This window comes from Sus scrofa, chromosome 13 (assembly GCF_054392235.1).
Source record: "Sus scrofa isolate SSC_HxYL_T2T_F1_AM1 chromosome 13, Sscrofa_HxYL_maternal_Yorkshire_Landrace_v2.0, whole genome shotgun sequence".
Lineage (NCBI taxonomy): Eukaryota > Metazoa > Chordata > Mammalia > Artiodactyla > Suidae > Sus > Sus scrofa.
In genome coordinates, this window is record NC_139395.1 from 175,391,331 (window position 1) to 175,402,357 (window position 11,027).

The window sequence follows — 11,027 nt, forward strand, 5'->3', positions numbered from 1 at the left end:
TGCTGCAATTGGCAATCATATAATTATTTAACACTGTATCAAATCGACATGGTATAAACTTTAAAATTATGCAATGTTATATGTCAAGTATATTTCAGCAAAGTATGTATCATAAAAATTTAGGTATCTCATATGATTTGACTGATTATTATATTTTTCTAAGAAAACTATGTAAGAATTTTCTTAGTATAACACAGTAGATTAAAGCTAATAAGAGTGGGTTATCATTACAGTTAATTTTTCTAACATAGAAAAAGAGAAAACCCTTTAAGTCCTAATACATTTTTGGGAACAAGTTTTAATTTTCTTTAAGTGGTTATCTTCTATCATTATTTAGTGATCTCCTAGGAATATTTGGTGATTTGTCTAATGATAGGAATTCCAATATTGAATATGTTTTATTTTTTCGTTACCAAATTTTATTTATATATTTATTTATTTAAGCAAGAAATAGGTTGGATGTTTGCGAGAGATGCAAGTGGACCAGCAAAGAGGCTCTGCTCCCAGGATTACAAGGACTACAGTTTTATTTTTATTTTTTATATTTTATTTATATATTTTTTTCTACTGTACAGCACGGTAACCAAGTTTCACTTAGAGGTATACATTATTTTTTCTCACATTATATGTTCCATCATAAGTGACTCAAGGGAGTTCCCAGTGCTACACAGCAGGATCCCATTGCTAATCCATCCTGAAGGCATCACTCTGCATCTATTTACTCCAAGCTCCCAATACTTCCCACTCCCTCCCCTCCTCTCTTGGCAACCACAAGTCTATTCTCCAAGTCCATGATTTTCTTTTCTGTGGAACGCTTCCTTTATGACATATATTAGATTCCAGATATAAGTGATATCATATGGTATTTGTCTTTCTCTTTCTGACTTACTTCACTCAAAATGAGAGTCTCTAGTTCCATCCATATTGCTGCAAATGGCATTATTTTGTTCTTTTTGTGGCTGAGTAGTTTTCCACTGGGTATATATACCACATCTTCCTAATCCAATAGTCTGTTGATGGACATTTGGGTTGTTTCCATGTCTTGGCTCTTGTGAATAGAGTGGCAATGAGCATGCGGGTGCATGTATCTTTTTCAAGGAAAGTTTTGTCCTGATATATGTCCAAGAGTGGGACTACTGGGTCATATGGTAGTTCTGTGCATAGACTTCTAAGGTACCTCCATACTGTTCTCCATAGTGGCTGTACTAGTTTACATTCCCACCAACAGTGCAATGGGGTTCCCTTTTCTCTACACCCCCTCCAGCATCTGTTATTTGTGGACTTATTAATGATGGCCATTCTGACTGGTGTGAGGTGGTATCTCATGGCAGTTTTGATTTGCATTTCTGTAATAATCAGGGGTGTTGAGCATTTTTTCATGTGTTGTTGGCCATCTGCATACTTTCCTTGGAGAAATGTCTATTCAGGTCTTTTGCCTATTTTTCAACTACGTTGTTGGCTTTTTTTGCTGTTGAGTTATGTAAGTTGTTTGTATATTTTGCAGATTAAGCCCTTGTCAGTTGCATCACTCAAAACTATTTTCTCCCATTCTGTAAGTTGTCTTTTTGTTTTTTCTTTTTGGTTTCCTTTGCTGTGTAAAAGCTTGTCAGTTTGTTTAGGTCCCACTGGTTTGTTTGTTTTCATATATACACACACACATATATATATACATGTGTGTGTGTATATATATATATAATATATTACATATATATATATATTACATATATATATATATATATATATATATTATATATATATATATTGCTTTTATTCTTGTTGTTTTGGGAGACTGACCTGAGAAAACATTTGAAAGGTTGATGTCAGAGAATGTTTTGCCTATGTTCTTTCCTAGGAGTTAGATGGTGTTTTGTCTTATATTTAAGTCTTTCAGCCATTTTGTGTTTATTTTGGTGCATGGTGTGAGGGTGTGTTCTAGTTTCATTGATTTGCATGCAGCTGTACAGGTTTCCCAGCAATGCTTGCTGAAAAGACTTTTTCCCATTTTATGTTCTTGCCTCCTTTGTCAAAGATTAATTGACCGTAGGTGTCAGAGTTTATTTCTGGGTTCTCTATTCTGTTCCATTGGTCTGTCTGTCTGTTTTGGTACCAGTACCACACTTTTTTGATGACTGTGGTTTGTAATAGTGCCTGAAGTCTGGGAGAGTTATATCTCCTGCTTGGTTATTGTTCCTCAGGATTCCTTTGGTGATTCTGGGTCTTTTGTGTTTCCATATAAATTTTTGGATTGTTTGTTCTAGTTCTGTGGAAAACATCATGGGTAATTTGATATGGATTGAATTGAAACTGTAGATTGCTTTGGGTAGTATGGCCATTTTTACAATATTAGTTTTTACAACCCAGGAGCATGGAATATCTTTCCTTGTCTTTACATATTCTTTAATTTCCTTGATTAATGTTTTATAGTTCTTGGCATATAAGTCCTTTACCTCCTTGGTCAGGTGTATTCCAAGGTATTTGATTTTGTGAGGTGCAATTTTAAAAGGTATTGTATTTTTGTATTCCTTTTCTAATATTTCATTTTTAGTGTATGGACATGTGACTGATTTCTGAATGTTAATCTTACATCCTGCTGCTTCGATCAGTTCAAGTATTTTTTGAGTTGAGTCCTTAGGATTTTCTATATATTGTATCATGTCATCTCAAAACAGTGACAGTGTTAGCTCTTCTTTTCCTAATTGGATTCCTTTAATTTCTTTTGTTGGTCTGATTGCTGTGGCTAGGACTTCCAGTAGTGTATTGAATAACAGTGGTGAGAATGGGCATTCTTGTCTTGTTCTAGATTTTAGTTGGAAAGCTTTCAGCTTTTCTACATTGAATAGTATATTTGTTGTGGGTTTGGTTTGTCATAATTGGATTTGATTATGTTAAGGAATGTTCCCTCTATACCCACTTTGGTAAGGATTTTTTTTTCTTTTTTTTTTTTTCCCACTGTACAGCAAGGGTAAGGATTTTTAATGTGAAGAGATGTTGAACTTTGTCAAATGCTTTTTATGCATCTATTAAGATGACCATGTGGTTTTTGACTTTTCTTTTGTTAATGTGGTGTATGACATTGATTGCTTTACATATGTTGAACCATCCTTGTGTACCTGGGATGAATCCTACCTGGTCGTGGTATACTCTCGTATTCTGTTCGCTAAAACTTTGTTGAGAATTTTTGTGTCTCCATTCATCAAAGATACTGGCCTACGGTTTACTTTTTTTTTTTTTTTTTTTTTTGGTCTTTTGTTGCTATTTCTTTGGCCGCTCCCGCGGCATATGGAGGTTCCCAGGCTAAGGGTCGAATCGGAGCTGTAGCCACCAGCCTACGCCAGAGCCACAGCAACGCGGGATCCCAGCCGCGTCTGCAACCTACACCACAGCTCACGGCAACGCCGGATCGTTAACCCACTGAGCAAGGGCAGGGACCGAACCCGCAACCTCATGGTTCCTAGTCGGATTCGTTAACCACTGCGCCACGACGGGAACTCCTGGTTTACTTTTTTGATGGTATCTTTGTCTGGTTTTGGAATTAGGGTGATGGTGGCAACATAGAATGTCTTTGGGAGTGTTCCTTATTCTTCAACATTTTGGAAAAGTTTAAGGAGAATGGGTTTAAGTTCCTCTTTGTATGTTTGAAAGAATTGACCTGTGAAGCCATCAGAGATTGTTCTTAGGACATATTCAATGTCATTTATAAAGATATATCTGTTCAGTTGATCTGTTTCTTCTTGATTCAGTTTTGACAGGCTGTAAGTCTCTAGAGAGTTGTCCACTTCTTCTAGGTTGTCGAATTTGGTGGCATAAAACTGTTGATAGTGTGTGTGTGTTTTTTTTTTTTTATTTCTGCATTATCCACTTGACTTCTTTTTAAATACTTCTTTTGTTTTTTGGGGAGTTTTATTTCTCTCCTCTTCTTGGTGAGTCTAGCCAGAGTTTTGTCAATTTTGTTTACCTTTTCAAAGAACCAGCTCTTGGTTTGATTGATTTTGTCTATTGTTTTTTTGAATATCTATTTTATTGATTTCCTCTTTAATCTTTATGATTTCCTTTCTTCTGCTGAGTTTGGTTTTTTTTTGTTATTCTTTTTCTATTTCATTTAGGTGGTGGGTTAAGTTGTCAATTTGAGATTTTTCTTCTTTTTTGAGGAAGGCCTGTATTGCTATGAACTTCCCTCTGAGCACTGCTTTTGCAGCACCCCATAGATTTTGAGTAGTGTGTTTTCATTATCATCTGTCTCAAGTTATTTTTTAATTTCCTTCTTGATTTCCTCATTGACCCATCGGTTTTTTAGTAGCATGTTTTTTAGTCTCCATGTAGTTTGTTTTTCTCATTTCTTTTCCTGTGGTTGATTTCTAGTTTCATGCCATTGTGCTCAGAGAAGATACCTGAAATAATTTCTGTCCTCCTAAATTCGTCAAAGTTAGCTTTGTGGCCCAATATGTGATCAATTAATGAGAATGTTCCATGTGTACTTGAGAAGAATGTTTATTCTGATTTTTTTTGCATGTAATGTCCTTAAGATGTCAATTAAGTCTAACTTTTCTATTGTTTCCTTTAGGCTATAGGATGCTTTATTGATTTTCTGTCTACAGGATCTGTCCATTGATGAGATTGTGGGTGATAGAATCTCCTACTATGATTGTTTTCCCATCAATTTCTCCAGATAAAGGGGTTTAATAAAAGAATCACTAAAGTATATTAAACAAACACAGGTATATCTTTATTTTCTTCTTTAACTGAATTTGGTCAAATGTACATGAAGAGAAGAGATCCATAGAATATTGAGGCAGAAAGTGGGATACATAAAAAGATAAGGCTTTGCCTCTGCCCTTGTTGGATTTCATTGTGAAAATTAAAAGGGTAAAAATGCAAGATATTATTACTATGGCAATAATGAAGATTAAAATTTTAATAATGAAGATACAGAGTTCCCTTCATGACTCAGTGGTTAAGGAATCTGACTAGGAACCATGAGGTTGTGGATTCAATCCCTGGCCTTGCTCAGTGGGTTAAGGATCTGGCATTGCCATGAGCTGTGGTGTAGGTGGTAAATGCAGCTTGGACCTGTCATTGCTGTGGCTCTGGCATAGGCTGGCGGCTTCAGCTCTGATTAGACCCCTAGGATGGGATCCTCCATATGCTGTGGTTGCAGCCCTAAAAAAAGACAAATGAAATAAAATAAAATAAAATAAAATAAAATAAAATTTTAGTAGTGAAGATAAATACCATCAATTCATTGATATAAAGGTCAACAAAGGAGGAGAAAAGAATCTGCAGCTTCAGCTAGGTAGAGAGAATAAATTTGTGCCATGCATTCATATTGGGAAATTATTCTGTTCTTAGAGAAGAAATTCTCAAGCATCTTGGGGGTAATGGAACAGGAACAAGAATCCATCAGAGGGAGGTTACCCAGAAAGATGTACATTGGTGTGTGAAGACAACACTTTATAAATATCAATGCCACCAGAGCAATGTTTCCCACTATGGTGATCAGATAGATGGTAAGGAACACTAGAAACAGAAGAGTCTTCAGCTCGGATGATCTGTAAATCATGTGAGGATAAACTCCATTGTCAAGTTTTGGTTATACCAAGTCATGTCTTCCTTGTTGAGACAGGAACTATGGAGACTAAGATTCTAATTTAGGGAGTTCCCAGCCTGGTGCTGTGGTTAACGAATCTGACTGGGAACCATGAGGTTGCAGGTTCGATCCCTGGCCTTGCTCAGTGGATTAAGGATCTGGTGTTGCCATGAGCTGTGGTGTAGGCTGCAGATGCGCTTGGATCCCGTGTTGCTATGGCTCTGGCATAGGCTGACATCTACAGCTCCAATTAGACCCTTAGCATGGGAACCTCCATATGCCATGGGAGTGGCCCTAGAAAAGGCAAAAAGACAGAAAAAAAAGACTTTAATTTAGAATATATATAGCTTTCCTGTTAACATTTTCTTTTCATAACAAAGTGTGAGTTTTTCTTTAAGCTCCTCCTAACATCCTGTGATACAAGCACACAGACTTCTAGGGGACATTCATTCCCATAACATGTCAATTCCTATGACCTCAAATCTGAAACTCAAAATTCCCTAAGACTGTTTTTGATAATTACAGAGTGGATGCTTACACTGGCAAGCGTTTGTCTTCATGAATATGCAATTATAGTTTATAAATCTAGGTACTCATATTTGCTTCATTGTGCTAATATAATTTTAGTTTCAATTTTTATATTAGAGATCCTTAAGTAAATTTAAAATCACATATATGTACATATACATATATATAGGTTTAATTTTTTCATTGATCAGAATCTTTTTATATATATCTCCCAACAGTGTAAATGTTTTAAAATATCATACAATAGATATGTTTATATCTTAAGAATTCTTCGATGGTTCCTATAGATAAGTGAAAGTACTGTTCGATTTTAGAGAAAATAAACTCAGAGAACTAAGGAATGAAATATTCATTTGATTATCACCTTTTTATGTCATATGCATTTCCATAAACATTGACTCTCTTCATGCCATTATTCTTGTTGAATTTTGCCAAAATATATTGAACATTTCTTCCTTTTCCTAAAGCATAGTTTATATATAATGCTACTCAATAAAGCTAAATAAATGCCCTTGGTCATATTAATTTCCACTTTATAGACTCTCCAGCATGTCTTACATATCCAACACAATCTACCATGGATTATATCTAATCTACACTGAGTTTTGTTCGTTTGTGCAAACAATTTCCTTGTTGTATAGTAAAAATTTTGTGGTTAGCTATAACTCATACTTCTTATAACAGCTGTACAGTGGTATGGGGAAAAATAATATTGATTCAAGTCCAGCTCCATCCCAGTGACCTGGGATGGGTGAACGTGTTTTCAGGGTCCTACCAATGATCCTTAATGACTTCTTTGGTGGTCCTTACAGTGATGCTTAGTGACCACTTCCATAAATTGAGTCTGTTAATCTGAAGAAGATTCTACAAAGAGAATTATCAAAACTCATAATTTTAAAAAATTAAGGTTAATACCCATAATACGTAAGTATTCAAACAACCGAATGAGTTGCCATGAGCTATGGGGGAAGTCATATATGTGGCTTGGATCCTATGTTGCTATGGCTGTGGCATAGGCCAGCAAATGAAGCTCTGATTGGATCCCTAGCCTGGGAACATCCATATGCCACATGTGTGGCCCTAAAAAGATAAAACAAAAAAATTATACTAGAACCAGTTCAGGGGTAGTTCTATTCTTAATAACAAGCAGGACAAATAATAATATCATAGAGAAAAAGCTTTATTTAAGTATATGTTCAGGAATTGCACCATCATATATGGTGGTCAACCGTTCGAACTACATGAAAATATCAAATCCATAGTGATGTCAATATAAGTAGCATCATCTTCAATAGAGATTTATGTGCCACGAATGTTCAGACAATGCAATTTAGAGAACTTGAGAGAAAATTCACTAATTCTAAAGAGGAAAATGTTCTTGATTATGGAATATATATTCTCTGTGATTTCATATTGAAACAATCTCTGGAACAATTAAAAATTGAGAATCAAATTGAAGTATATAGTTTAATTTTGTCAGATGGTGTTGCTGAAGCAGATTTGGGATATGAGGAATTTGTATGATTACGCCTTGGGATTCCAGAAATTATGCAAAAATATTAAATGGAGGTGACCTTTATATGTAGTGATTTTAATTCCTTGCATTTGTGGAATTTGTTGAAAATTGCAACTTACTATACACTGAAACATAGTAATGAAGTGTAACTAATTACACCCTGACACAATTTTGACCTGAAGGGTAATTTTTTAGCTCACTCCTGATGAAACCTTGCAGCTTAGATTTTGAAATACCATTTACACTTGGTTATTTGATTGATACACCATCATGTTTTAGTAATTTAATGTTATATATGAAACACCCATTTTCTACCTTCCCAGTACTGTTGATTTGGAAAAAAGTTTAATCAGATTTAAATCAGTTATCCATATGGGATAGCATTTGTTTCATAATGTTATGAAATCTTCTTCATAATTTTTTTGGTAACATTTATTACTTCCTTATTTCTTAGGCTATAAATAAAAGGGTTTAATAAAGGAATCACGAGAGTATAAAAAATAGCAACAGGTACATCTTTATCTCCTTCATTCCTGGAATTTGGTCGAACATACATGAAGAGAAGAGAACCATAGAATATTGAGACAGAGAGAAAGTGGGATGCACAGGTAGATAAGGCTTTGCCTCTTCCCTTGTTGGATTTCATTGTGAAAATTGTGAAAAGGATGAAAAGGTAAGAGATTATTACTACGGTAATAGTAAAGATTGAAACTGACCCAGCAAAGGTAAATAACATCAATTCATTGATGTAAGTGTCAACACAGGAGAGTCTGAACAATGGAATAAGATCACAAAAAAAGTGATTAATTTGATTAAACCTGCAGAAAGCTAACCTAAAGAGAAAGCCTGTATGAATCATGGGATGCACGTTTCCAGCTATGTAGGCCCCTGTGGTCATCTGAAGGCAGAGTTTCTTGGACATCCAGGTGTGGTACTGCAGTGGGTTGCAGATGGCCACATAGCGATCATAGGCCATTGCTGCCAGGAGAAAGCAGTCTGCAGTTTCAGCAAGGCAGAGAAAATAAAATTGTGCCATGCATTCATAGAGGGAAATGATTCTGTCCTTGGAAAAGAAGTTCTGTAGCATCTTGGGGGTGATGGCACTGGAACAACAGGAATCCATCAGAGCGAGGTTACCCAGAAAGATGTACATTGGTGTGTGAAGACGATGCTCTGTACATATCAGTGCCACCAGACCAAGGTTTCCCACCATGGTGATCAGGTAGATGGTAAGGAACACCAGAAACAGGATGATCCTCAACTCTGGGTGATTACTAAATCCTATGAGGATAAATTCAGTTGTCAAGGAGTTGTTATCCTCAGTCATATCCGCCTTCTTTGTTGACATGGGAATTGTGGAGATAAAAGTTTTGAAATTAGAGTGTGTATAATTTTCCCTTCCAGGTTTTCTTTTAATGAGGAGTGGAGCTCTTCTTCATATTTCTCCCATTTCCTCTGGTATACAGGAACACACACCTATAGGGGATATTTGTTTCTGTGTAATATAAGTTTTAAGATCTTGACTCTGAAGCTCAGGATTCCCAGAAATGTTTGTTAATTCTAGGGATGATGCTTACAGTGGAAAAGACTTGTCCTTATGAATTTATGGAGAATGCTCTACATATTTATGGTACTCATATTTGACTCAGTATTCCCCAGTAATGTGTGTCAGTTTTTCTATTAGAGTACCTTAAGATAAATATCAAATCACTTTTCATGTACATCTTGGTATATATGTGTATATATATTTTAACTGAGCAACATTTTAATATTTTTTCCTAGTAGTGTGAATGTTTTTATAGTGGAATTGTATGTCCTTGGAATTATATGGAAATTGCTAAGGATGAAGGGGACTGTTCATCTTTACAAAAAATTACTTTGGAATGCTATGAAAATAAATACCCATGGTTTATCACTTTGATTTCTTTTCTATTGTCGTGCTAGATCCATTATTCTTTTTGAATGTGCCCAGATATCTAAACCCTTTCCTGCATTTTGTAAAGCATAGTTTGTATATAACGATACTTTGAAGAGTTTGCTCAATGCCCCAAATTACACTAATCTCTATTTTTTTGAAGTATCCAGCGTATCTTATATGTGCACCACAATCTAGAATCACTTGTGTACAATCTATCATTGTTTTTTCATATTTGCATGCACAATTTCCTTTATATATTTTTGGTGTTTTGAGATTTTCTGTGACTTATTCTTCTTATAACAGATGTAAAATGCTATAGTGCAAAAATCATGGCTGATTTCAATCCTACCTCTAACCCAGTGACCTGGGATGTGGAATGTTTTCAGTATGCCACCAATGATCCATAATGAACTATTTGGTATCTGCAGATTGAGACAGTTTTGAAGAACAGTTTACAAATTAAATTGTTCAAAATTCATTGCTTAAAAAATCTGTTTCTTTTACCTGAATTAACTTACCTAATATTTTTCCATTTCTGAAAAAATTATGTAAGATTTTCTGAAATATGTCACAGTACTTTAAAAGCTAATAAATAAAAGCCATGTCTATATACTTGAGTTCAGTAGCACTTAAAACTGAATAGAGGAGTTCGCGTCGTGGCGCAGTGGTTAACGAATCCGACTAGGAACCGTGAGGTTGCGGGTTCGGTCCCTGCCCTTGCTCAGTGGGTTAACAATCCGGTGTTGCCGTGAGCTGTGGTGTAGGTTGCAGACACGGCTCGGATCCCGCGTTGCTGTGGCTCTGGTGTAGGCTGGTGGCTACAGCTCCAACTGGACCCCTAGCCTGGGAACCTCCATATGCCATGGGAGTGGCCCCAAAAAACAGCAAAAAGACAAAAAAAAAACCTGAATAGAGAAAATCGTTTACATCTCTTCATGATTTGTGAGAACATTTTTTTTCACAGTCTACCTTCTTACTATTAGTGTACCTCAAAATATATTGAAGTCTAATCATAAATTTTATGGTCAAAATTGTTTATATCAAGTTCAAATATAAGCACTGAGTAAAAGTTTTATTTTTGTTTTAAAATATTAAACATATGCCACATTATTATTAAGCTAAGATAGACATAACTTTGTATGTGCATGCCTGAATTATATAACAGAATTATATTTTGTCCTTACCTGTATAATTTGAAGATCAACCTTTGAATCAGAGGTCAGCATTAATTGCAACAAGTTTTTTCATCCTCATTTCCCATAGTCTTAGGTTTTGAGGATAGCTAGAATTATAACCAATGAGTTGAGATCTAACAACCAAAATGCTTAATCATTCAGAAAGAATAAATATTAATTGATGTTAATAGTAACAGTGAAAGTAAACTAGAATAGACCTCTTATCTAGATTTCACTGAGAAGTGTTTCATAACACCTTATTTGGTTTATGATGTTAAGGCTATTAGACTTTCAGAATATAAACCT

The 11,027-nt window shown here is 35.3% G+C and overlaps 1 protein-coding gene across 1 annotated transcript; it reads right to left on the reverse strand.

Annotated features, from left to right (window-relative positions):
• Nucleotides 1-5,892: 5,892 nt before the first annotated feature.
• On the reverse strand, nucleotides 5,893-10,444 carry LOC146397778 (olfactory receptor 5K3-like). The gene has a single exon (XM_084992461.1). It carries the CDS (start codon nucleotides 8,974-8,976, stop codon nucleotides 8,026-8,028), a length of 951 nt encoding a protein of 316 aa, XP_084848587.1. The 5' UTR covers nucleotides 8,977-10,444; the 3' UTR covers nucleotides 5,893-8,025.
• Nucleotides 10,445-11,027: the final 583 nt, after the last annotated feature.

Excerpts from the sequence above, each read along its gene's own strand:
- LOC146397778 (XM_084992461.1), bottom strand. The coding sequence starts at position 8,976 with ATGTCAACAAAGAAGGCGGATATGACTGAGGATAACAACTCCTTGACA.